Raw genomic sequence first — 26,448 nt, forward strand, 5'->3', positions numbered from 1 at the left:
AGTAATGTAAAAAAGTAAAATTAAAATTGGATAGCGATCCGGAAGTTTAATCTGTGCTTCACAAAAGAGATAAAACCTTATTAATAGAAAGAAAAGGGACATAAAGCAAGCGCCATTTCGATTTGTGGGTGATGAATTTTGTCAAAATTCACATAGCATGGCCCTCCACACAGTATCGCTCCCCTCCGTTCACCTCTTTATTTTACTTCCATTTTATTTTTTTCTGAATCAGATGAACATATCCGGTGAAACGTAGTCTGATAAAATTCTCCCTCCACACAGTGATTTATTCTTTTCCTTCCTTCGTGTACCCTCAATTAAAATTGAGTCTTGGAGTATTAGTTCCAAAAAAAAAAAAACTTTAAACTAAATGATATACATCTATATACTAGTTCCGAGTTCAAAATTAATTGACCCATGTAGGATGGACCGTATAAAATGGGAGACGCTGAGATGCAAATAAAAGTCGGATATCCGATTCAAGTGAGATACTGGATACCAGATAATATCCGGATCCGCATCCGTATGATGCGTATCTGATTTCATATTTAAGACCATATATCTAGCATCTCACTCATATTCGATCCATTTGCTCCCCCTATCTGGATATTAAATGCTCGTTGGTTGTTTTATATTTTGTTGAACTAGTTGTTACAAAACTAACTAATTCTAATGAAATCGGGGGCTCTAGAAGTTATTTCTACCAAAATAAAATAATTACAGAATAATCTTTATGATTCAAATAAATTACTTATTGAATTTGATACAATTCAAATAAAAAGTGTAGCCCGGATTTTCTGACTCGCAGTCTCCGCTCCAACAAGGCCATGTGACAATTACTGTTTCTTTTAGAAACCAAATAGGCCTTTTAGGGCCTTAAGCCCAATATCAGATCTATTTTGGGCCTAATTTGCTATTTATGTCTAAATATGGAGCTCGGAGTTGAACTCAAGTCTTCCTGCTAATCGTTCTTTTTTGAAACCCTAATAAAATCGAGCACCTCTTTCACTTCTCCAGTTCACGCTTGGTCTTTCTCTTCCTCTAGAAGGTTCTTCGACTTCTTCCACAAAGATGAGGTAAGGATCTCTTCTTTTCCCTTTTACCCTTGTCCAGTCGGGTTACTTTTTGCGCTGTCTGTGTGCACTCACAATTTAATGATCGATTTATCGTTAGAGTTCTTTAATGGTTTTCGGTTAGTTTGATCTTATATTAGGGAGATGATCAATTTGTTAAGGTTAGGGTTTACGGTTTATAGACGGGATTCTGTCGATTTCGTTTAGGGTTTAGGGTTTAGGGTTGTCTGTTGATTTAGTTATCTGAAAAACTTTGATTTTTGAGGATTCTGTCTTTTGCATATTCCTATTGTCAAGTTACATCATAACTTTGCGTTATTTTTGTTTATTTGTGTGTATCGGGAATAAAATACAAATTACTCAGTGGTTGTGTTGATTCAACAGTAAATTAATTAATCAATTATTTGTTGGAACTATCAACAGAAACTCACTCTTCCTTTTTCTCTGTCTACTTATTTTGCCCCAAGATTTCTTTCTTATATGTATAATTAATCTGTGGATCTTATGATTTTGCCTTTTCTTAGTGGTGGAAATGAGCAGATGAGCTGCTTTTTGTTAATACCTAAAAGCAGTTTTACATTATTTGAAATCTCAAAATCCAGTCCTGTTGAGTTTGTTGAAATATACACCTTTATGTAGACTTTTTAATCCCTTGTTGACTTTAGGTCTGTTCTAGAGTATTAGCTTAGAACAAATTTGTTTCTAATTGCTGCATGTTCAGCTGTTAACTTGTACTCTTTTGTGTGTTTATGTTTTGTAGAAGGTCCATGAGTTGGGAATTTGAACTGCAAAACAGGAACAATTTGAATTATCTTCAAGTTAACCCAATATAGAGCCTCCAATAAGCCCTTATTTTGCACTAATTAGCCCCAAAGCTTTAAATTTCCACAACACTACCCTTTGTAACTTCACTTATGCAAATGAATTGATCACCAGAAAATCCAAAACAACTAAAGAAACATGAAAGGGTACAATTTTGATTGAATTCTTACAAGTACAATTCATGGTGATTATTACAAGTACAATTCAACAGAAACCTTTTATAATTTACTTTTTAATTATTATTTTGTAATTTCTTAGCCGCCACCCAGAGGTTAAGTGGGCCGAGAGACTTGACAAGGTTTATCTGACAATACAATTGCCCGATGCTAAGGATGCTAATGTTGATGTGCAACCTGATGGCACCTTCACCTTCTCTGGCAGTGCCGGTTCTGCTAATAACAAGTATGAGCTCGAGTTGACTCTTCACGACAAAATCAACAAGGAGGTACAATAATTATAGTTTAAGAAAGATCTGAGTGCTTTTTTATTTTCTTTTTCTTATTATCCCTAGTGCTGTTCTTGCATATAATGTATGTAATTCTTAGGGTGTCAACTGGCAATAGCTGTTTCTAGATGATTGCTAATTTGATACAGCCATTAGATTATTATGATTGGGAGGTACAACTTTGTCAGTGTGTATGACTAACTCTCAATCAAGGTGAGATTAAGCAGGAATTTTGGTTGTTCAAACATACTAGATAGAAAGCTATTTGGTTCTGGCATGATGGTATGTCACGAGAAATTTAGTCAGCTTTTCTTTAAAGGTTGAATTTTGGTTGCATCATATAAGGATTCCCGAGTACTTTTCACAAGCTAGATAAATGTAAGGTGTAATTTGGAAAAAGAAAATGAACATCTTATTTTAATATCTAACCAATTGGAGTCCTCATCTCCCCCTTTGTTTCATGCTCTTATTGTTGTTTTTTTTAATGAAGGAGAGCAAGATAAACAAGGGAATGCGATCAATTTTTTGCGTGTTGGTAAAAGAAGAGCCTTGCTGGTGGAAAAAGCTGTTGCGGGGGGATGGCAAGACACCACACTACATCAAGGTTGATTGGGACAAGTGGGCCGATGAAGATGAGGAGGGTAATATTTCTTATTTTCAGTTTTATTTTATTTTTGAAATATATGTGGCATGTAAACTTTTTATCTTAGAAAAATGATCATCATTTCTTTGATATACTCCAACATAGTTTTTAATACCCCTGCAATAGATTTTTTTTTACGGACATTATACGTGAAGCTGATTGAAGAAAATTGAGGAAATGTCGTTAGAGCGACCGACTAAAGTCATTATCCTGCTATTTTCTATAACCATTTAGCTCTCCACTATACATAAGTGAATATAATACTTGAGAATTGTCAATTAACTTGATCAATTTCTCATGACACTTAACAGCAACAACTAATATGAACATATAACTTGAATTAACAGCATATCAGTTATTGATTTATTAATTTTGCAAACACCAAGCAGAACTCTAACCGCTAGGCTACAAGCACACATTCATCATTTTATGAGGGGAGCTAAACTATATTAAAACTTTAAACAAACGAAAATTTAATTAAATTTCAATATACATAATTAAAATTATAAAATCATAGGGGTGGCTTCACCACCTTTGGCTATGGCTTTAGGTCTGCCCCTGCTAACATATATATACCAGTCAATAATTATATTTATTTTAATGTTTAGATTCAAAAACATAAGTAAATTTGATGAGTGAAAGGGTCAAATACTTATTTTGTATTCATTTTTATAGCAGTTTTATGATTTTGTACAATATTTACTGCCAAAGTTGGTAAGGATTAGAAAACATTTTAGTCTACCATGGTTTATTAATGCAAACTATATAAACCACTATATAGGGTAGCTTTCGAGATAGCCGCTATCTGCTATAGCTCTTTTTTGAATCTCACTGCAACGGATCACAAACTGTAGTTAATTTTGGATAATTCTCTTCTAATGTTTTTAAATAAGAAGTGGAATTTAGTTTGGGCACTGATAAGGACATGGGTGTGAGTGATGTAATCTATGCTTTTGGAAGCTTATTGTACATATCATCTCTTTATTGAATATAATTAGCTTATTGTTGTTTCGTTTTTTGTTCTTTTTTACAGGAGGTGATGTGGACGTGGGAGGAATGGACTTCTCAGTACGCTGATATTTTGACCTTTTTCCTTTGTACGTCCATCTATTATTTTCTTTTTCTGATCTTTTACTGTTTATGTTATTTGCAGAATCTTGGAGGAATGGAGGGAATGGGTGGAATGGGGGGAATGGGAGGAATGGGGGGAATGGGGGGAATGGGTGGAATGGAGGGAATGGAGGGAATGATGGGCGGAATGGGAGGAATGGGAGGGATGGCGAATATGATGGGAGGAATGGGTGGAATGGCAAATATGATGGGGGGAATGGGTGGAATGGCAAATATGATGGGAGGAATGGGAGCTGAAGGCATGGATGATGATCTTGAAGGAAGCGAGGATGAAGGTATTTAACCAACTCTCAATGAGTATTGCTCCCTGTACTCACAAAACCAATATTGAGAATTCTAAATAGGTCTTTTCCGGGTCAAAAGTGGAATGACTAGTCACCTTATTTTATTTTATTTTCTTTGGGCTGTAATATACTGATAATGGTACAAGGTAGGAAGTAAGTTGTTATAGCAAGTTATTTTTTCTCATCTTGAGAACTGAGAAAATATTACTTTCTGACAGTCACCTTTTTTTTTAATCTCGTCCTCTTGAATAGAAGGAAGAAGTATAACAAAGATTTGAATTTAAGCAAAATGACTTTGCTCAATTTTATTCTCACATTGGTTTCATTTACCGTTTGATCAGAAGAAGCAGAGAAGCCTCAATTGGATGAAGCAGAGAATCCAAAGGATGAGGGGGCTAAAACGCAAACAGCTCCGAGCACATGAGCAAATGTTTTGTATTAACTTATGAGCTCCTATATTTTTCTTGCAAGCGTCAAGTGATATTGTTATGCTATTGTCTATTTTGATGTTTTTACCTTTGATCACAATTGGCATTTAAATTTCTTTTTAATATTGATTTCGGCCCCCATCTTTTATTTACGTTAATTTCTATGAGATTGTGGATTTATCGCCATCTTTTAGGAAGTGATTTAGTAACAATCAAGGTGCTCTCGAAGTTGGTGTTCTATCAAGCATTGTGACAGCTTGATCTCAGCTGAATTATCATAATAGTATTATGTTGGTTTTGGTCTTTTTGTGGACCTTTTGGGTTAATAATTGTTCTTTCATATCTTATTGCCGGTACAAAGCTCTAGAAGAGCTGTTCTATCGTTGCTGAATGAGAATGTTACAACACAAGTACTGCTAGGAAGGATGGTGTGACCATTGGCTTTGTAAGTTATATCGGTTCTCTGCTGCCTAGGTCCTTTTTGCAAACTAATAGAACTGCAGCGATCTAGTCACCAAATTGAATGAGCAGGAGAATAACGGAACCCTAACGAGCATTTTACAAGGGAATAAGAAAGTATTCCTGCTTAAATGCCGACCTCAAATTTTATCTGCATGCTTTATTATAAATTTATAATCCGTTTTATAAACGTATCGTGTTCGCTTGAAGATTAAAAACGTGTTGTCCATAAAACTTAAGTTGACTACCCTCACCTACTATTTTGTGGAGGGGAATAGAAAAAGAAAAACTAAACGTGACGTGACTATCGCATTATAACTTGGTTACATCATGTGAATTTTTATGTCACGACATGACTAAGTGACGTAACTATTTGCGTGACGTGGTTGTAATCCACTGTTTAAGTCATGTCACCATTTTGTGACTACACGTAACGTGATTATTCACATGAAATAACTGATGGTGTTTAATTATTAATTTCAAATTTAAGTTAACTTTTTTTTAAAAAGAGCAAAATTAGAGTGTGATGTGTTCACCAAGAGAGATTAGTAAACACACTTTCAAAAAACTATTGCATTGACTTCAAACAACGAAAACTAAAGGTTAAGTTTTAATTTATCTGGATAAACTTTTTATTAAAGAAACATCCATACATTTCAATGGATACCTCAAAGATTTTAAGCTTGAAGATTATCAACTACAGCAACAGAGAATACATATAATAAACTACCTAGACTACGCCGGAGAAGAGTAGGTTCTGTTACACGACCATAACTTCACAAATCAAGAAACTAAAGGCACGCACGATCGATCATCGACCACATGAAATCAACAGGAAGGAGTGGGGACCCCACAAGTAGTGGCAACCTTCTTGCTATTCTTAGAGTTGACATAGCCTTGGAGAGAGGGGTCTTTTTTGTACTGACAAAGGCATGGTCTCTGTTCCCTCAGCTTGGTGCAGCATGCACTGGAGGGAGGCAAGGAGTATAGTATTGCACCAGCGCACGGTGTCAGTTCTGTGGCCCTACATGTCAGAGAGAACGCAGATGGAGCTGTATAGAGGAAGATTAAGGATAAGAGGAAGAATGTAAAGAGAGAAGGCTTCATGGAGATGAGAGATGGGGAAGTGTACTAGTTCAGTGGTTTGTAGTGTGAAGGAAATGCAAGGGAAGGGAAGGGAGAAGTAATATTTGTAGAGGGTATGAATAGGTTTCTATCCCAATTGTATACAAATTGGAGGCATCCTTTACCTCATTCAGGCGATTTAGTTTAGTTTACTAGCTACGTAATATAAATTAGACATAATAATACTAGTGATAATGCAAGTATATACTGGTGATATTTATTCAATCTGTAAGAGATTCGTAGTATTTCAAATTTTCAATATTAAATTTTGACATAAAATATTTAAACTTTACATAATAACACTTCAATTAATTTATCGATCTATTTTTGCACTAAGTGTCTTTTGCTAAAAAAAAATAGAATAATTGGGAGAAAATTATATCTCCATTCTTATATTAAGCACGTAGATATCCTGATCCGCTTAACAGGTTTGTTTAAAAAATGAAATTTCAGATTGAATACCAGCCATCCGATCAAATATTCTTATTTTATGCATCTTCTTTTATGTTTTTTTTTACGTGTAGAAGTCTAATTTAGTTAGACACGTACTCGCCACACATATTCTCCATATGCAAAACTGTATCCTCTTTTTTATTGGTCCAGATTTATTGCTATTTTTCTATGTCATTTACAAAATTTTGAATTGATTGATAATTGATTGGTCATGTCTTCATTTCTTACTATTTTTTTTACATCATTAAGGAATGTTGTATGCTATTTTGTTTGAGATTTTTTTTTATAAAAATATGTCAAAAAGATCAGAAAATATATGTCATTTATTATGTTATTTACATGTAGATGTCATATAAGGAATTTATTTGTCATTTAGTCTTGTTTTTTTATGAAAATATATCATTCTGTAGGAAATTCTTTATATTCTCTCATAATATATCGTTGCAACGGACACACGATACTAGTAAAAATATTATAAAGATTAATATTGTGATATAATAAAATTATTTGTCTTAAAACATTTAAAAACTCAAATTCACAGAAAAAAAAACAGGGATTATTCAGCAGTTTTGGAAAAAAAAAATTATGTAATATGTGTTATGTTTTAAAATATTTATGATATTTCAGTTTTATAGGATTAAAGGTAATATTTCAAGAAATAAACTTTAATTATTTGTCTTCAAATAATTAAAACATCTAAAACAAAAAGTAAACAAAAGGAAAAAAAAACTCCAAAACCGCTAGATTATCCAGCGAATGGAGATCTCCAAAACCGTTGGATAATCTAGCAGAAATTAAAAGAAAAACCATTGGATTATTCAGCGGTTTGGTTACTTTTGGAATTTTATTGAATACTGGAGTATTTTTTTAAAAATTGATTTTTTTTTGCTATTAATAAAAATTTTGGTTTTTATTATATACAACATTATTGTCTATCATATTAATTTTTATAAACACTAGAATTTATATGTATACTAATATATGTCTTCTCTCTTTACTCTTTATATAGTGACACAACAAATACATTTCTCTAGAAACATTTGAGAAAGAATAAATATCATAAGTAATGAAGTTTTCATTTAAAAAATAATAATAATAAAAAGTCATATATATTGATAAAATAGGGTTAGTAAACCATTCACGTAATTCCATAAATCTCCTGTACAGATGATATATGTTTGCATTATTGTATATTATTTCCGTGCTTAAGACCTTAATTAACTTCGACCGGAGCAATTATCTCCGTAGAGAAATGGAGAGGATTTGAACAGCAATTTTTGCTGTAGATCGTGAAAATGAGAAGGCAAGAGTACAAATATTGAACTGTTGACCTGAAATTACGCGCATACAACAGTGGAACATTGTCGGAGATGTACATATCATTGCAGACTTGTCATCAGATTCATCACGGGAACTACAATCCACCGACTGCGTATTCACTGAGATATCTCATATTTTGCGTGACCGACGTGTCCGGTGCCTATTCGGGGATACCGCAGGGGCCAGTATTATTTGAGCTTTGAGATTCGTGCAAAACGTATTTGAACGGTTGAGATTTTCCAAAAAGTCACGCAAAATGTAAGATATCTGAGAGGATCTGAATTTCAATAACTGGATATGAATGTGAAAGAGAAGTGTTCTACGGCGATCTTCGTCCCGGTTCGTTCGCTCATTACTTCGAATTGTTATCGCCTGAGCTACCTCAAATTTTGAGGTTGAATCTAGATAGTTCGATCTTTTTTGTCCGTGCATTTTCTGACGGAACCGTCCGGATCTAAATTTAAAATTTGAATTACGATGCAGACTCGTTTACGTCGCTTCAGAGATAATTTTTTCTCCAAGTACGAAATTAAATATAAATGTTGTATAATTTTCACATGTAGATACATTACTTGTAAGATAGAAGAATTTTAATTATTTAAATTTGTCATTTGAAATTAATTTAATAAATTTTAGAATTGAATTTACAAAGAGACTCGATGAATATAGAAACACTCTAGTTCTACTCTTATATTTATGCAGAATTTGTATTATATGGAAAAATATACAGGACGACATAGTGTGTTCTAAGTAATAGATTAGTTCGGAACGAAAATATTTCAGAGGATTATTGATAATCCTCAATGTAAGATATGTAAATGAAAAAAAAAAAAAAAATTTCTTGCTATAACAGCCTGTAGAAAAAAATGTATTTATTCAAGTTATATATAAGTTATATTGTTATTTCGTTATGTTATGTATATTCCATTATATTTCCAATATATTATGGGATTCATCAAAAAGTAAGTCTGATTCGAAGAGATATGGGAATTGATTAAATTTTGAAAAATGAAAATTGATCCCATTAAAAACTCCATTATGTTTTTAAGAAAAAATGATGCACGTAAAAAAATATACTATGTAATTTGCAAGAGGTGTGTGTGAAAACACACGAGTATAGAAAATTAAAATAATCTTGTATATCAACAAAATTCGGACACAAATAATAGTGTCTGCTCAATAGAAAATAAAACAATAAGCTGTGCAACATTTTCTGCAGAAGAATACAAAATATATGTATTATTTTGAGAGCATTTTTTTTACCTTACATATATACGTTGCATTTCTATTTTAGTGAGAAAAAGTATGAGACCACAAGAATTCGTCCAATCAAAATAAATCAGAAAATAATAACATGATCAGGACAACGTCAGACTTTTGACATATAGTAATTAATCATATAAAATTTTTATGTAAATAATATGAGTCAATTTAACAGTACCAAAAATTAAGAGTCAATTGGCTTTTATCGCTGATTTTTTTTAAATAGAGTCAAATTTAAATATTTCAATGAAGTAAACTGCAATCGGTGGAATTACTTTTTATAAAAATCATATTTAGTATACTTGTTTCATTAAAATATTTAAATTTGATGCTATTTAAAAAAAAATCCTCATTGCTTGTACTTAACTCCACCTCTAAATATCAAGGTTCTAAATAGCGTTTATCGCGTCATAGCGGGGAGCCTCCAAAAAAAGCTATAGCGAATAGCGACGTTATAGCGAAAGCTATCCCAAATAGCGTTTTTTTATTTTTATAAAATTTATATTATATATTTGTACTAAATATCAACATTATTTAGTCTCATAGAACAATAAATAATATCAAATTGATTAAAAAATTATAATATTAATATGGATTTGGCTAATATGCTATGGGTAGCTAAGAGGCCTCCCGTGCTACGGCTTAATATTCGACTTTTTAAAATCCTAACTATCAATCCGAACCATTCATCTTGTTCTCCATATTAATGTGTTTGGAGACCAAATTTTACATTTTTTTGGAAATTTTTTACTATTTTTTTAGATTTATTGAATATCGCTGTTTTTTATGGTCCAGATTTGTCTGAAAAACAGCGATTTTCAATAAATCTAAAAAAATAGTAAAATTTTTTCAAAAAATGTAAAATTTGGTCTCCAAGCACATATTAATATGGAGAACAAGATGAACGGTTCGGATCGACCGTTAGAATTTTAAAAAGTCGAATATTGAGCCGTAGCACGGGAGGCCTCTTAGCTACTCATAGCACCGTAGCCAAGTCCTATTAATATTGAACCAATACAAAGTCTAAATTGTGACTCAAAATATCTATAGTAATACTAATATCATAAACTATCGATCTTTGTCTATTTAAAATATCTTCAACATCATAACATAATTTATCTTTTTTCTATTTAAATTTCAAAATAACCTAGAAATTGAAAAGAAAAAAAAATCATACTTCTAGTAAAATAAACAGATGATCCTTGAAGAAATTCTTGTTAGTCCCTAAAATTTTCATAATTTAGCAATTATTTATTTGATTTATCATCAGTTAAAAAAAAACCAAGAGCAAAATGAAAAAATTATTATAGCGGACCTGAATTTAATATAATATAATATTCATCAAAATTAAACAATATCTTCACCATTTATTTATTTTAAAGCTCATATAAATTGAAAAAAAAAAAAACAGCAAATGTTGCATAGCGAACGCTATTTGCGCTATACGCTATGCGCTATAGCGGACCGCTATTACCGCTATAGCGTCCGTAGCTCAAATAGCGCGTTATTATGCATAGCTTAGCATTTAGGGTCCAAAAACGCTATAGCGCGCTATTTAGAACACTGCTAAATATGATCAAACCGATGGACACAAATGATATAAGCGTGACTAAGACTTAAGAAACTTGGAATTAAAAAATTTATCGGCCTCTTATCTCTCCTCCTTATTAAAGAGCTTAATGTCTAGATCTTGTAAGGGCCCTGATTTACTTTTCTTTTTTTTTAAATGATGCTCAGCCGTTGAATTTTCAGATCACACATAGATGAATTTTCCAAATTATGAGCTTCAACACTTAAGTATGCACTGGTCACGCCGCATATGATCCCAGTGTCCGTAGACCGCGCGCCGAACCCGTGGAACGCTCCTCTGAACCATGCACGGCACCTGCGGACCGAGCCTGTGCACCGCGCACCCTTTTTCTTTTTTTTCTGCTAAAGGCGGGATTCGAACCCAGTTGGGTTCTGTTGGTGCCAAAATTCTTACCACTACACTAGAGTTCACATGTGTTATCTTGTAGATAAATATAGTATTTAACTTTTTTCTCTACAAATTTGATTTAAATTATCTCTCCTCCTTATTAAGGAGCTTAATGATTTCTACTACATAATTTGCTTCCGTTGCTGTGCACGGTCACGATTACTAGTATCTTCATAATAAAGCAGGCTTCTAAATAGCTAGCTATAGCGGCGCTATAGCTTTTCCGGACCATAAACGCTAAGCTATGAGATAAAATTGCGCTAACTCAGCTACGACCGCTATAGCTATAATAGCTGACCGCTATTACCGCTATATGAGACCCGCTATAGCTACCGCTATGCTACATGATTTTTTTTTTTGCAATTTATATGGACTTCTGTACTTCTATTCTTATTTCTAATGCTACATGGTCTTCTACAATAATTATACTAAACCAAACTATATGCTTCTATTTTTATTTGTGATTTATTCTATCATTCTATATCGAGAAATATTCAAATACTAATTATTCATTTTGATTACTCTTTTTATAGTATTCATTTGTAAAATTATTATCGTTCGTTTCAATTGAAAGCTGATTTTGATTATTATTAAAAATGTTTAAATATGTATATTGACTTCATTTACCTTATAAAATTAATTACTCTTTGTCTATTATAATATGTAATACTATGAAGTATAAACTATTAAATAATGTTACTTTTTAGATTTTTTCATTCTTATTTGCATAATTGATAAAAAGTATAGACTTAGATTAGTTGTCGTTTAGTTGTTACATCAATTCTCTAATATTGATTATGTTGATAATTAGTAGAAATATAGAATATAAAGTTTGAAAAGGAAAAATCGCTATGTGTGATAGCTTCCGCTATAGCTACGCTATTCGCAATAGCTTTTTTTTTGGTCTCCCCGCTATGCCGCTATAATCGCTATTTAGAACCTTGTAATAAAGTAATTAATATTATGAGACATTGTGGTGCATCTTTATTCTAAGAGCGGATTTAGCCTACATCAGCTATAATTTATTTAAAAAATTACAGCTGCTGTCAAAAACTGTTATTCTAAAAGAAATAGCTGTAGTTGTGTCTTTTATCAGTTAGATACCGAAAATAAATTTTGTTTCAATTGAAGTATTTATCAAACCATCCATAAGAAAATCACCAAATTGTATAAATTTTTTTATGAAGAACATATTTTTTTCATTTTGAATCGTACTTTTAATTAGAAAAAAAAAATGATGTCAAAATTACACACTGTTTCGATGGCATAGTGATATCATTATCATTCCCGTTGTTTGATCCTATAAGTATTCAATTTCAACCTCACTTGCATGGGGTGTCAACGGGTATGATACGGGTCGGGTGGAGATATTTTCATATCCATATCCATTATGATAACAAAAAAAAAAATTTACCCTTATCCGTATTTTCAAATACGATACGGGTCGGGTAAACAGATAAAAAAGTGTCATTAACATTTCGATTTGTGTTTTCGATAAAATATTTTTCAAAATAAGAAAAAAATAATAATGAATATAACTAATTTGTATTATGAAAATTTAATAAGATACAAAAACTTTATTGTATCATGTATCATCTTCATACAAATATATATCTATATATAATTTTATTTTTTTTTAAATTATCTTATATGAAAACGGGTAAGATAACGAAAAAAAAATCATTACTCTTACTTGTACCCGATTAGCTAACGGAAAAAAAATCTTACCTTTATCCGTGTTTTCGGATACGATATGGGTCGGATAAACGAGTAAAAGGGTGCCATTGACACCCCTACACTTGCATGTACTATTTAATTTTATTCATTTTAGCAGTAGTCGCAAAAGTTACAATCAATCAAGTCATAATATTATTATTACGAGGGATCCACTTACACTGTTTTTGTTGACACCCGATTACACTTTACATTTTCAAAGTTTTCAAAATCTAAACAGTCAATCCAAATCGTTCAACATAATTGATATATTAAAATGTGCTTGCATATCAAATTTTATATTTTTTTTTTTAAATTTACTATTTATTAAGTATTTTACAAAATCGTTATTTTCAGACCATTGAATTTTTATACCCATCTTAATAAATAGTAAAAAAAAATAAAAAAAAATGTAAAATTTGATCAACAGGCACATTTTAATATATCTATCATGTTGAACAGTTTGGATCGACTGTTTAGACTTTAAAATGTAGAGTATAATCTGGTGTCATCAAAAATGGTGTAAGTAGATCCTCTATTATTTATTAATGGATCAAATTCTGATCTACTTCCCGATCTTATTTGACCGTGAAATCTTTAAAACTGACTAATCTTCCTTGTCATCCCAAGAATCACCTGGCTTGAACATATTAATTTCTTGTTGTCATGACTTGACTTCTAGAGATTCCTTGCTGGCTTCGAAAGGCAATTGTTCGCCCAATAGTTACTCCAAGAATTATTTTTTCCAATGTAACTGTAGTTAACATGAGATCTCAGAACATGAAATTAAAAATAAATTAAATATACTTGTCATAAAAAAATAAACATTCTAAAACTTAAAGAGTATCTTCATTTCAAAAACTAATTAAAAATTGCTATGTTGGATTACAAAATCAGAACTGAAAAATCAATCTAAAATTAGCAATTTACAAAATTAGTGAATGAGAATCCATAATTTACCCAACGTGAGAATTAAAAAAATAAACATTCTAAAACTTAAAGAGTATCTTCATTTCAAAAACTAATTAAAAATTGCTATGTTGGATTACAAATTAGAACTGAAAATCAATATAAAATTAGCAATTTACAAAATTAGTGAATGAGAATCCATAATTTACCCAACGTGAGAATTAGAAAATGATTTCTTTCTGATAATCAAGATTGTTAATTATTAAATTTTGAGAATTAGAAAGTTACTTCCTTAAAAAAAATTTGCTTATTATGAAATTCTAGCACATTACGCAAATTGACAAAAAAGAAAATCACGCATTGAATTATAAATTTTTTAAAAAAATAATGAAGATAATCGCATGTGCTAATTTCTAAGTGACGTATCGCATGTTAGTATAATATTATTACAAATAAAAAAAATTAATGTGAAAAATATTATTACAAATTATAAGTGGCGTATCACGTATCATATGTTTTTTGAGTAAAGATTGGAAATCAAACCATTCAACTATTTAATATCTTAGTTATTATAATAAAGGATTTTTTTCATTCAGATTTCAAACCCATGATCTCTCATACAGAGACTACGTGATCACGTATCGCGTGTTAGTGTAATAATCACATGTGCATCCATATTTCCAACCATCATAGAGTGTTGCATTCAAAATCTACTACGGAGAGAATTTACATGCACCCCAAACTTCCTTCTGTCCTCTTAGAGCTGAAAGTCTGAAACTGATATTGCAAGCAAGAATTATCCTTTATTCCCAACCAGTTCTCTCTAGTAAAAGGTTATCCTTTTCTTCTCCCTTTTTCTTCACTAATTCTATAAAAGAACTCTAACATTGTATGTTGGTAATTTCATATAAGAGGATCAATCCTTGACATTGTCGTTAGTGTTTAATTTGTAGCTGAAAAGTCTCTTTGAGTAACAAGAAATGCCTCGATTGATACACTCTTCGGACTCCGATGATGAACCAAAGATTAGACGAACCACCACCCCTACTGCAGCCACGAGCTCTTCAAGCTCTATTAGAAAACCATTTAGCAGAAAGAGATCAGTTCATGCAGCATTAGGTGGTGGAAAAGGTACGCTATATATATATATATGTCATGAACCCCCTTTCTTCCATTATTTATATCCTTCTGACTGGTTAGATTTGTCGATTTTCCAGTTGCTGATATACTGCTATGGAGGAACAGGAATTTATCAGCTGGGCTTCTTGCAGGGGCAACAATAGTATGGTTTCTGTTTGATGTTGTTGAATATAACCTCATCGAGCTCCTCACGCACATTTCCCTCCTTGCGATGCTTTCTCTCCTTGTATGCTCATGGGCTGCACAACTAATTGATAGGTATAGTTGATTTCATTTATATTTGCAAACTAATTCAATATTCTCATCATTAAGAATACAAGTGCCGCAAATTTTACGGATGCATTTAACATGAAATCCAAGTTTTTAAACACCAAAACACATGAGTTCAGCAGAAGTTGACTAATAAAAAAAAAATCCTAAGGATGCAATTCAGTACCAGCAGTCATGTTATTGATTTTTAGAACTCAAAATTGTTCAATTTCATCAGCTAACTTTAGTAAAATAATTAAAACGTGATCTTTCAAGGAATTCAGTAGTTTCATATGCCATGTGTACAGATTTTAAGTGTAAATTTTGTTGAAGAGAATTAAGAATATATAGCTACTGCAAATTAAAAATTACTTGAATAAATGAAAAATGACGTGCATAAATGAACTAACAGCAAACAATTTTTTTTATAATTAGAAATCCACCCCAAATACCAGAAACAATCGTGTCTGAACAGACCTTCAGAGAAGTCGCATGGGCTTTTCATTCAAGACTTGCTCACTTCATATCAACCCTTCTATATATTGCATCAGGAAAAGACCTCAGAATGTTTCTCACGGTAACTTAATTCTTTTCCAAGCCTTGTTTGACCATGGTTTATAACCCAGTTTGGAATATTAAATTAATTTTTTGGTTTATCTAGGTAATTGGTTGTCTATGGATCGTGTCAATAATCGGAAGCAGTTGTAGCTTCACATCTCTCTTATATCTCGGTAGGAAGCAAACTTTCTCTTGGAGTTTACTTTCATGTTATTTTCTGTTATTTTATTAAACGGGTTCTAGTATGTCGTTGCTAATATTGCAGGCTCCATTTTGCAACATGAAACAAATTACAAAAAAATATGAAGTAAATATTAGTTCTCTTTCTTTTTTGTAGGGTTTTTGTGTATTCATACCTTACCGGCCTTGTATGAGCGGTATCAAGCAGAAGTTGATCATCTGGTAGCTAGGGGCCATGAAGATCTCGGGAAATTCTACAGCAAGTTTGATTCAAAGGTTCTCAACAAAATACCAAGAGGCCCCACCAAGATTAAGAAGTTCAACTAATGAGATGCTCAGTAAACAACCATTTGTGAATCAAATACAGGAAATTTGTATTTGCATTGTTTATTTGTAATTAAAGTAACCACTGATACCAATAGGTTTGCAGTGTTTATTTGCCCTCATCTTCTAGTAACAAGACAAAATACTAATAAATGCCAAGAGGCCAGATAGGAAATCAACTGAAAAAATGATCCGATATTTGTTCCGCTTTTAAAAGCACTTACAAGTCTGAAAATTTGTACAAATCTGTTTCTGTCATAATTATTTTTGTCTTACTTCATGTTTTGTCTTATGTCTGTCGAAGAAATATCCACGCGGAACTTATCCTCTGGTATAGAGATAAACATATCTCTCAATTCTTCGGGAATTTCAATGTCGCCTAGTACCTGCCCGATTTCAGATTTTAATACCACAGATCAATAAAGGTGCAATTTTACAATAGTAGTACAGAGTAGAGGTTGTAATATTGTTGGGTCTTGGGCAGAATTAAAAATGCATCAGATTACGTAATTACTATATTCTTGTGAGCACCGGACACGCCACAAGCTATGTTGAACCCAACCAGCATCAGGCCCAATGGGTCACTAGGGACTCCCACCTGTGGCTATTTAACTTCCATCTTTATCCACACACTGCACAAAGAATAACCATACTAGGGACTCCCACCTGTGGCTATTTAACTTCAATCTTCCATCTTTATCCAATGGGCCACTACCAATGGTACAACCCCACTTCGCAGCCTCAGTGAAGTTAAAAAAAAAAAAAATGGTACAACCATTCAAATGTCATTAAAATAGGCCAACTCGGGTCGGGTAATCATCAAAACAGCTCCAGTCAGGTCGTGACCTGTTAGCCCATACCCCCACTAATATGTGGCAGCTCAAAAAAGTCTATACCCTGCCCCAAGTCCCGACCCATTAACCCATGAGATCAGCCTCATGCAGGTTGAGTAGTCAGGTTGGCCAATCAGGTAGGAATTGAAACTCTAGTGTAAACTCGCACATAATTAGAAAGGAATGAAATATCATGAATAATGCAGAGCATAAGACACTGCCGTTTATGCTCAAAAAAGAAAATTTTCCTCTGATCAAAAGACGCCCAGACTATCCTTCCCTTCATTTCTTTCAATGTCATTGACAAGAAAGGAGGCTTAGTTTTGGTTTCTTCAAGAAAATGTTTCCCAAGAGATATAGCTGAGATATTCGCATGTCTTATAGTGACATAACAGGTGTTCCTCACTTTTGTACGATCATACATTATCTTTTTTATGTTTAGTCACAGCAAACATGAGATTTTCCCATACAAAAAAAAAAATTAAGATATTAAAATAGGGTCTATAGAATGCATATATACCTTGAAAATTCCGTCTACCTTTCGGCCTCCTACAAGAAAAGTTGTACCTGTCCTTTTGCAGTCCAGTAGTATCTCTATCATTTTATTGTAGTCACCTCCGTAATATTTTGGCTAAAAGATAAAAAAACCAACTTTTTCAATGAGCAGGATAAAGAAAACTTCTGAATTCTTGTCTAACATTTTTGATGGCTCCTCCAAATTGGTAACATTATGTTACATAGAAAATGAATTGAAAAAATGGTACATGACCTCATTAAGAAACTTGCACAAAATATGGATAATTGGTGTTGGCCATAAAACTGTGGTTATGTCACGAGCCAACTATAAAACTTTACATAGTATATCAGGTGTGCAGTTATGTTGCACTTAAACAAATATGTCAGTTGTATGATCTAAACAATTTGTAAGACTTAAATAGGTCATGACAATCTTACATTGACAAGTCTTATTACGGTATCTGCACCAATTACAAAAGCACTGCCAGGGAATAATTTTGCTTTCTTGTAAAAGTAAGGCTGATTTGAAATTATCACATTCTTCCCTAAAATAAATGAAGAATAGTATTGAAACAAGCACTAAGAAGTTTGGGAAGTCACGAACAAACCAAGCATAAGTATATATTTATCAAATAAGAAAGAAAATAACACCTGCTTTTCTAAATTGGTCAACTCGCCTATTGATTTCATTTACAGATAGAGGTGGTTTGTCAGCATTAATTGCTGATATCTCAAAGTATTGTACTGCATTGTCCAACATGCTGCATAAACAATTGAAAAAACATTATAATAACAAAAAAGATGCTAACTGTGATCTAATTCAAACATTCAACATGAGATTAAAGGCTACAATTGCATACAATGTGCATGGTTAAACAATCTAACGTCTAATAACTGACGAATCCACTTACAACTCGGTGACACATAATCACATCAGTATTTGTTATATTAATAATTTAATTTTATAATTCCAAATGACAAATGTAAACCATTGATCTTTGTTCTATTTCACAAGCAAAAAATATGCATAATGAATTATAAAATTTAAGAGTTCATTTAGTATAAGAACAAATGTTGAAAATCAACAGCTGATTGCATTTAATGCTCTGTGATTTTTTTTTTTCACATCTTGATCGATATTAAATGAACTCTGAATTTTACAATTTACGGTGAACAAATACTTCTCGTGATATAGAGCAAGAAAAACAGTTTAGTTTTGTTTCGTGAAATTTATACTGTTAATGCAACAAAAAGTGTTATCATAATGTCTTACAATAACATTTGTAAGTTGGTCCCTTCTCCACTTAATTCCACTATGAGCATTCAACACCTCAACTATTTGTGCAATCATATGTTTCCAGTTTTTAAATCTGTAATAATTAAAATAAAGTTTGTAGTCTTGGATTTCACGTGCATGTAAAAGATTTTCTCTACGTGCATGTATAAGATTTCTATGTATTTGTATTTCATGCTCTTCATGTCCACTGCAATAAAGCCGAAACACCATATTTTTACAAGCCGTAGAGAAAGTGATATAGAACACATTTAATGGTTTAATTTTGTTCCTTAAGCTGTAGAATTCTAGTAGTGTGCATTTAAAGGGCGAAAGCATGAAGAAGGCATTTGAATCATCATTTAAAGGATTCAAGCTTGAAATATGTATTAGGTCAAAATTACACCTCCCTGCAATTTCAAGCAATCTTAGGTGACCTTCATGCAGTGGATTGAATGAACCAGGCAATATGACTCTCCTTTCAGCATTCCCTTTTATTTTATCTACAATGTTTAACAAATAAAGGATATGTTAGTGCTTCCAATCTAATTTTCATATACAAACCATAATCTCTTTCATTGCAACATGTTACCAGAATCTATATTTTGTAAATTATGCACCATATAAGCACTTGACAGTTTAATATTACTAAAATCTGAACCTAGCTCAGCTGCACTTGCAGTGAACCTATTAAATACTAAATAGCAGTTCAGTGCCGGGGGTCAGATCAGTTTAGTGAATATCAGATAGTGGTGGTAAATACAGAAGACTCTATGATTTATAACTCCCTATAGCAAGATATGTTAAAAATATAATATCTTCAAAATTATAATAAACAATTTAACATCAAAAGTTCCAAAGCATAACACTGCATCATAAAACATGTTTTGGTACCAGTACACCATACTGCAGTAGTATACTAGCTGCCTGAGAAGAAACAACTATGAAGTAAGAACATGAGTCAGAGAGGGAGGTGATGAGTAAAAAACTTTCGCTTCAACGCAGCTTTTAATTATTTTCATTAATTCTGTCTGGTTCGGGTCAAAATCTTCAAAAAAATTGATAAAGTTCCAGGCCCAAAGCCCAGTGCTACAAGAAATGAACATTGGACCTGCTAATTTTGCTCGGAGCTAAACATATCACTGTGATGTGTCATTACAGGGGCAAAAGAGTCTATTTTCATGGTTTTTTGGCTTTGTAGAATATGGGCTCATAGAGAGATACAGTGCGCTATTTTGAACATTGCTCACAACCTAAGTTATATGCTATAAATATGATACTAATATATACATTGTGGGGCTTCTTGTATGTTCCTTTGTGCGCGATTGATTGTTAATTTTCTGCAAAATGAAGGTTTGCCAAGGATTATTTAGGCTTAATAGGTACTGGCCTAAGAAAGATACCAGAAAGTTGTTTGTATTTACCCAAGGAAAACAATCACAAGGATCAATTTCTTTTATATCTAAACCAGATTTTATGAAGCACTAAAACAACATCCCTATTTTTTTAGAAATAGCTAACTAATTCCAAAGATAAAAACACATGTTTAGAAGTGCCAGCAAAACATACGCTGATGCATCCAGATCTTTATATACACATGTTCAGATTTTTGGGTTCTTTGAATTCCGGCATCTGAACACGTGCATTCAGCAAACACTTTTATATGCCTGCATTCATATATCAAGCATAATTTTGCTTTTTGGTAGAAAACAGGGATATTGTTGTTCTTCTTTATGAAATTTGGTATAGGCATAAAAGTTCAAAAGGAGCATTGATAGAATATGCTAAAAAGTACCTGTAGAAAAGTCGTATATTTTCGCACAAATCTGACCATCAATAAGCTGTTGAAGCTCGTCATCTTCATCAAATTTACTTTGTGTTTCTTGTGGTAACTCAGAGTCCTTCAACTCCACATTCACTGTTCTGGAAACTCCACATGCATCACCAACAGCCTTGAACAACAAAAGAAAACTTGAAAAAAATTGGCTAGATGCAACTGGTCATAGAATATTGCTGGACCTAACTACAAGGTATCAAAACCTAGCAAATTTGTACCATCATCAGTTGTTATTGACCAGTGGTTTCTCTTTCCTATTGTCTTTAGTAGAATGGGCTTCTTACAATATGATATCAATTTAGCACCAGAAATGATAATAATATTAAATTTTGGTTTGTATACTCTAGATTTACCTTGACCAAGAATTGGCTAGAAATTTTGTCTTCCTCTTCTCTACTCCTCAAGCCCTGAAAAATGTTACATATAGTTCACACAATAAGTATCCTAAAAGGTCCTCGACATAAGTTTAACAGATTGACAAAAGAAAAAAGGAAAAAAAAGAGAAAATAGTGGTAAACCTTTAGCAAAGTGATTTGTGATGTCTTAAGGCACTTCTGTGTCCTTATTGAAAGGAAAAACCTATCACAAGATTACAAGAAAATATGCTGTTATCATAGACCAATTTTACCCAATTGAGTCCCTCCTGTTTGTCATGACTTGCACAATAAAATCAAAATTAACAATCATTGACTCAAGTAACTAGCCCTTCAATCCTCACATTGCAGAGAGGTTCAATGTGTCAAGTAATCTTACTTGGACCCATGTTTGTTTAGCTTAATGTAAACCTGAAAGCTTAAAAATGGTCAAATTAAGAAGGACAGCACAACAAAATAAGTAGTTATATCAGTAAAAACCAGAAAGGTAAAGGCCCATGTCATGGCATAGACTTCATATATTTCAATATGGTGAGATTTCATACATTCAATTAACCGTCATTGAAAGAGATCAGGAACTTCAGAAAAAAAAAGAATATTCCAATTGAAAAAAAAAAAATGTTAAGTTTATGTTTGCAATCTATGCTCAGCGAGTGGAAAAAGAAGTAGAATGAAGTCACACTAATGTGATTCTGGTCAGTAGTATTAGAAATTGCAGGTCAATTCTCACAAATCTGACTAGAACTATGTGCTTGTCAAAAAGACATATCTATGATAAAAAAAATTAGGAAAAGAAGAACAATATCACTCCATCATTGCAACAAAAGGAGAGTGATTTGGCAAGCAAAAGCATCTGGAAAGAAATTTGATGAGTTCCCCAAGGGCCTGTTCGGCAACATTAGAATAGAGGAATTGGACGGAATTAAGGTTCTATTCCAGCCTTTTCAATTCCAATGGGGAGCTGGAATTGAGAATTGGGACAGAATAGAGATGAAAAATGACTATTTTTACCCTTGTTTCGCTGATGTGGCAATCCCACTATAATTTAGTACTCCACCAACCTCCTCCCACCTTTCTTCTTCGTGCACATTTTCAGAGGAGGAAAACCCTTTTTCCTCCGTTTTACTCTGACCAAATTTTTGTCAACCTGCCAGGAGATTTGATAAACTAAGACTACAAACTCGATAGATGCAAATTTCTTTTTCAAATGAGATCCCTCTTGCCAAGAGATTTTTTAAAATCCGCCATTAACACTTGCTCATACCTAAATCGTGAGTCTAAGGAGGCTATCGGTTATCAGGCTGACACTGACCAATTTGAAGAAATTGGTCAGTGTATGTTTTTTATTCCATTTTAATACAATACCCTTTTGTTTGTTGTATGAATTTTCCTCTTGAAATTGGTCAGGCTGAAGAGGTATCGGGTTGAAGAGCTTGCTCGAACCTGAATATACTCCATTCTATTGCAAAAAACCTAAATGTATGAAGCGAAATGCAATACCTTTTTTACTATATTCTATTGCAAATAGAAATTGTCCAAAGTAACAAATTCATTTTGTTTGTTTCTTCTAATTTGTTCTCTGATTCAATTGTGTTATTTGTCTCAGCACTTCCACTTTACTGTTGTTTCTTTTAAATTATAGATTAGAACTTTGCAAACCAAAATAAAGTGTGTTTCTAGTGGAAAGCACTTAATATTAATTTACCAGTATCAGTAAATTTATTTTTAGGTCACTCAGCAACTTAGATTTAGTACCAGCTTGTACCAAGACCTATATGTACCGGTACAATCCAATATATTAATGAAACATACTCAATACTAAGTACTTGAGTAAACCATTTGAACCTGAGTAATTTATTTTTATTAAAAGAATGTTTGTTTACTGAGATTGGTCTAGTTGATCAAGCATTCATATACTGTGAATTAAATTAGTTAGGCAACACAACTAGAACTAGGATTAAATCATAATTGGCGCTAAGGAACCGATGTTCGGTTGTCTTAATCCGTGGGTGAGGCCCGGGCAGGGATTAAGATTCGGGCAACAGGATGCTAAAGGAGGTGATCTCAATCCGCGTTAAGGAACCAGTGTTTGGCAGGATAAGTGGCTAAGCTAAAGGAGGCTTAATCCCTCCTTTCCAAACAACACCCACATGTTAGTTTCTATCAAACATAAATTGAAAAGCAATTTATTTATCGTTCGTTTTTTGCTTTTTTTTTTTATATGAGCTAATTTATATATGCCCATATGCATATTAGATTGTCTTGCATGGTTATTAAAATACTCTTGGTCGAAAGGACAAGTTTTATGGATTCAAATACAAGTTCATTAAGCACAATTGCGTACCGGGCCAGTGCTGGTACGAACATACCGGACTGGTGCTGGTAAAAAGAAACTGCTGCATGGACAGAGAAGAAAGAGCGTACCGGACTGGTATGAACTGGTGCTGGTACAAAGGGGTGATGACCCAGAGACCCTTGGCTTCAAATTTTAAATTTTGTTTTTGGTTTTTTAGATTTTTCCCATTCAGATACTTCATCCTGACATTTACATTTGTTGTTATTTTAAGAATTTATAATGGCAGCTGATGCTTGCAATTTAATATTTATTTGGAAACAAATTTTGTATTGTTGTTAATACTAATTTAATATTGAATTAGAATATTTTGGCTATATTATTATTTTGTAAATTCATAATTTTATCTAGAGTGTTAAAATTCAGCATTTTATTCATACTAGTATTCATTACGTTATTGTCCATTAATCAAAATTCAACAAGGGTATAAGAGTGATTTTCTACTATTTTAGTATTTTATTAAATATTAACTTTCACTATTCCAAATGTTGAGATTCCCGAACACAATTGGAATACACTAGAATAGTGATCAATTCTCAATTCCACAATTCTTCTATTCTTTCACTATTTTGCATGCTGCCGAACAGGCCCCAAGAAAAAGGATCAAACACCTTTGTTTGGGTTGCCGGTGGTTTGAAAACATTTGTAGAAAGCAAAAGGCAAGAAAAAAGGCAAACCAATTTACAAACCTAAATTGTCAGTCCAAAATGATATTTGAAAAGCATATGCACTGATTACTAATGGCACCTCATACAAAAATATTTACAAAAGCAATTCTTAATTTTGTATATATTGAAGGCCTTTCTACAAACTTAACTTGCCCAACTTTCCTCAATTTGAACATTTTCCACATTTGGTTCAGCTACTCTTTTCAAAAATTGAATAAAATATCAATACCTTGACCTAATTAAGGATTAAAAAACAATCAACTATTTTCCAGTGGAGTTCATCACTTTCAGGTTCCCAATCAGTTCAACTCAATTTTAAGTAACCCAAGTTTGACTGCATTGACCTTATTGTGGAACAGTGAGTCAAAACAGCTTTAATTAACCAAATTTAACCCCCATGGAACTCATAAAGAAGCACATACCGGTGATCCCCGTGCTTTGGTTGTGAGCTAGCTAATGAACCAGTAAATCCAACGCCAAATACTTGTCTTCCTAAAAACAAACTCAATCCATTATAAATTAACCCCAACTGTAACCAAGAAGAACCATATTTATAAGCACCTAAAGGGACTACAAATAATTTCAGGTCGTCATATAGTAGAAATCATTCTCCCAAACTGGTAATCCGACTGGTAATTAAATCAGTACAAGCATGCTTATACCAGTAGTCTGTCAGGTTAAGAAATTAGTTAGCTTCAAAGGCACACTAGTACTGCATTTTGTCAGTAAAGGTAAATATCAGTAACTGCACATTAATTTATAATATTTCTCTTGAATTACAACAAAATTTTGCATGCACCTGGTGTAGAAAGCTTCAAAGCACGATTATAAGCAACCAGTGCCATTTCCTCTGCTGTCTTTTGGCTGGTAAACTGTGTGGGGATCTAACAAAAGAAAAATTCTGTAAACAGAGCTCTTATAGTCTTATTTACTGAAAAGAAATTGAACCTGAATAAGAGGTGATAGTAGAACACCTTGCCAAGTAGATGAGCCATGGAGTGTCTGGAGTAAGGCACAACTGCTTCAAGGATTGTGTTAGAAGCACCTGGTACGGACATCAACCATCCCAGCGCCTGCCGCGTGTAAACTTTCAGGATCATTAATTTGCCAATTCGTTAGAAGGACCACAAAGAAAATAGGATCAAATGACTCCTGTAAATAGGAGGTTTTACAGGGTTGAAATGCGAAGTTTGTGACAGGGAGAGAAAGAGAGAGAGACCTGAGAAGCGCCACCGGAGAGGTAGATGACGGATTGAAAAGTGGTGGAATGGATGGCCTCGACTAGAGCTCTGATCCAGCTCTCCATTCTGGTAATTCCCACTCTCCCTCTTCGAAATCTCTTCTCGAATAGCCTACGAACAATTTGCCAAAACAAAAATCTCTTCTAGAAGGTTTACGCAAGTCCGGTCTCTCCACCGTAAGCTTGCTCTCAAATTTTACTGGTTTACCGTTTGACTTCATATTAATTAATATATAAATTATAAATTTTTACATAAAAAATATATCACCAGATAAAACTAAATTAATTTCAACAATTTGAATTTCTAGTTTGAGACCAATGTAATAAATTTAAGGTAAGTTCATCAAAAAAAACTTGATGAGTTTAATTTTACTCTTGTTAGTCGTTACATAGCATCTTTATATTAACAATTGAAATTAATTTCTAAATAACTATTAAAATTATTTTCTAAACCACTGTTTAGAAAATAAAGTTTCTCTTAATTTCTAAACCTTCACATATCTTGAATTAATTTTGAATTTTTGTTAGAAGATAGATATCGTCACATAAATAGGAAAGAAAGAATTTGAACGAATTATTTTGCTAACGTAGCGATTAGAAACGATTTCTTAATAAAAAAAATTCTGAATAATTTCTAAATAAAAAGATAGTGTACATCTTTAAAATTGAAATAAAAATCGCCACGTCAGATTAAAAAAATCGATAATTAATGGAATGGAATTGCTGCCTAAGAAGAAAAGACAGGCATTCTATTATCGTATAATTAACTGAACGAATTATATTTACATAAAGAGAGTTTTAGAAATTTCAGATCAATTCGTACATTATAAATCAGATAATCCGAATTGAAATAATAT

At 32.7% G+C, this 26,448-nt stretch overlaps 4 protein-coding genes across 14 annotated transcripts; 2 read left to right on the forward strand and 2 right to left on the reverse strand.

The window, feature by feature from the left end:
• The first annotated feature begins 933 nt into the window (after positions 1-933).
• LOC144559143 (HSP20-like chaperones superfamily protein) lies at positions 934-4,967 on the forward strand. 10 transcript variants are annotated; one of them, XM_078308108.1, is made up of 7 exons: positions 934-1,076; positions 2,154-2,340; positions 2,831-2,981; positions 4,017-4,051; positions 4,137-4,217; positions 4,317-4,389; positions 4,740-4,967. In XM_078308108.1, the coding sequence occupies exons 1-7, from the start codon at positions 1,072-1,074 to the stop codon at positions 4,820-4,822; spliced, it is 615 nt and encodes a 204-aa protein (XP_078164234.1). In that variant the 5' UTR covers positions 934-1,071; the 3' UTR covers positions 4,823-4,967. The 10 variants fall into 10 exon arrangements, with proteins under 10 accessions (XP_078164234.1, XP_078164237.1, XP_078164233.1 ...); XM_078308111.1 differs by having other exon boundaries at positions 4,137-4,190; XM_078308107.1 differs by having other exon boundaries at positions 4,137-4,184; positions 4,272-4,389.
• A 926-nt stretch (positions 4,968-5,893) lies between these two features.
• LOC144559476 (non-specific lipid-transfer protein 2-like) lies at positions 5,894-6,454 on the reverse strand. Its single transcript, XM_078308499.1, has one exon. The coding sequence runs from the start codon at positions 6,390-6,392 to the stop codon at positions 6,114-6,116; it is 279 nt and encodes a 92-aa protein (XP_078164625.1). The 5' UTR covers positions 6,393-6,454; the 3' UTR covers positions 5,894-6,113.
• Positions 6,455-14,876: 8,422 nt separating this feature from the next.
• On the forward strand, positions 14,877-16,743 carry LOC144559089 (reticulon-like protein B9). Its single transcript, XM_078308029.1, has 5 exons — positions 14,877-15,177; positions 15,264-15,444; positions 15,871-16,012; positions 16,097-16,166; positions 16,331-16,743. Exons 1-5 carry the CDS (start codon positions 15,027-15,029, stop codon positions 16,498-16,500), a joined length of 714 nt encoding a protein of 237 aa, XP_078164155.1. The 5' UTR covers positions 14,877-15,026; the 3' UTR covers positions 16,501-16,743.
• On the reverse strand, positions 16,523-25,780 carry LOC144559088 (uncharacterized). 2 transcript variants are annotated; one of them, XM_078308028.1, is made up of 12 exons: positions 25,571-25,773; positions 25,326-25,424; positions 25,151-25,235; positions 24,774-24,843; positions 21,475-21,535; positions 21,310-21,363; positions 20,915-21,071; positions 19,526-19,622; positions 18,498-18,607; positions 18,285-18,391; positions 17,851-17,961; positions 16,523-16,883 (listed from the first exon to the last, which is right to left on the reverse strand). In XM_078308028.1, the coding sequence occupies exons 1-12, from the start codon at positions 25,655-25,657 to the stop codon at positions 16,770-16,772; spliced, it is 1,152 nt and encodes a 383-aa protein (XP_078164154.1). In that variant the 5' UTR covers positions 25,658-25,773; the 3' UTR covers positions 16,523-16,769. The 2 variants fall into 2 exon arrangements, with proteins under 2 accessions (XP_078164154.1, XP_078164153.1); XM_078308027.1 differs by lacking the exons at positions 16,523-16,883; positions 17,851-17,961; positions 18,285-18,391; positions 18,498-18,607 and having other exon boundaries at positions 18,920-19,622; positions 25,571-25,780.
• Between the last annotated feature and the right edge of the window lie 668 nt (positions 25,781-26,448).

Source organism: Carex rostrata, chromosome 9 (genome assembly GCF_964058835.1).
Source record: "Carex rostrata chromosome 9, lpCarRost1.2, whole genome shotgun sequence".
NCBI classification, from domain to species: Eukaryota; Viridiplantae; Streptophyta; class Magnoliopsida; order Poales; family Cyperaceae; genus Carex; species Carex rostrata.

Bases quoted from the DNA above. Each gene is read 5' to 3' on its own strand.
- LOC144559476 (XM_078308499.1), bottom strand. From the start codon at position 6,392: ATGAAGCCTTCTCTCTTTACATTCTTCCTCTTATCCTTAATCTTCCTC.
- LOC144559089 (XM_078308029.1), top strand. From the start codon at position 15,027: ATGCCTCGATTGATACACTCTTCGGACTCCGATGATGAACCAAAGATT. The intron at 16,013-16,096 runs GTAACTTAATTC...TGGTTTATCTAG, and splicing joins ACCTCAGAATGTTTCTCACG to GTAATTGGTTGTCTATGGAT. The intron at 16,167-16,330 runs GTAGGAAGCAAA...TCTTTTTTGTAG, and splicing joins CACATCTCTCTTATATCTCG to GGTTTTTGTGTATTCATACC.
- LOC144559143 (XM_078308104.1), top strand. The intron at 2,982-4,016 runs GTAATATTTCTT...TCTTTTTTACAG, and splicing joins GGCCGATGAAGATGAGGAGG to GAGGTGATGTGGACGTGGGA. The intron at 4,052-4,136 runs GTACGCTGATAT...TGTTATTTGCAG, and splicing joins TGGGAGGAATGGACTTCTCA to AATCTTGGAGGAATGGAGGG.
- LOC144559088 (XM_078308027.1), bottom strand. From the start codon at position 25,657: ATGGAGAGCTGGATCAGAGCTCTAGTCGAGGCCATCCATTCCACCACT. The intron at 24,844-25,150 runs GTGCATGCAAAA...GTTTGTTTTTAG, and splicing joins TTTGAAGCTTTCTACACCAG to GAAGACAAGTATTTGGCGTT. The intron at 19,623-20,914 runs GTACTTTTTAGC...TAAACATTGTAG, and splicing joins AATATACGACTTTTCTACAG to ATAAAATAAAAGGGAATGCT.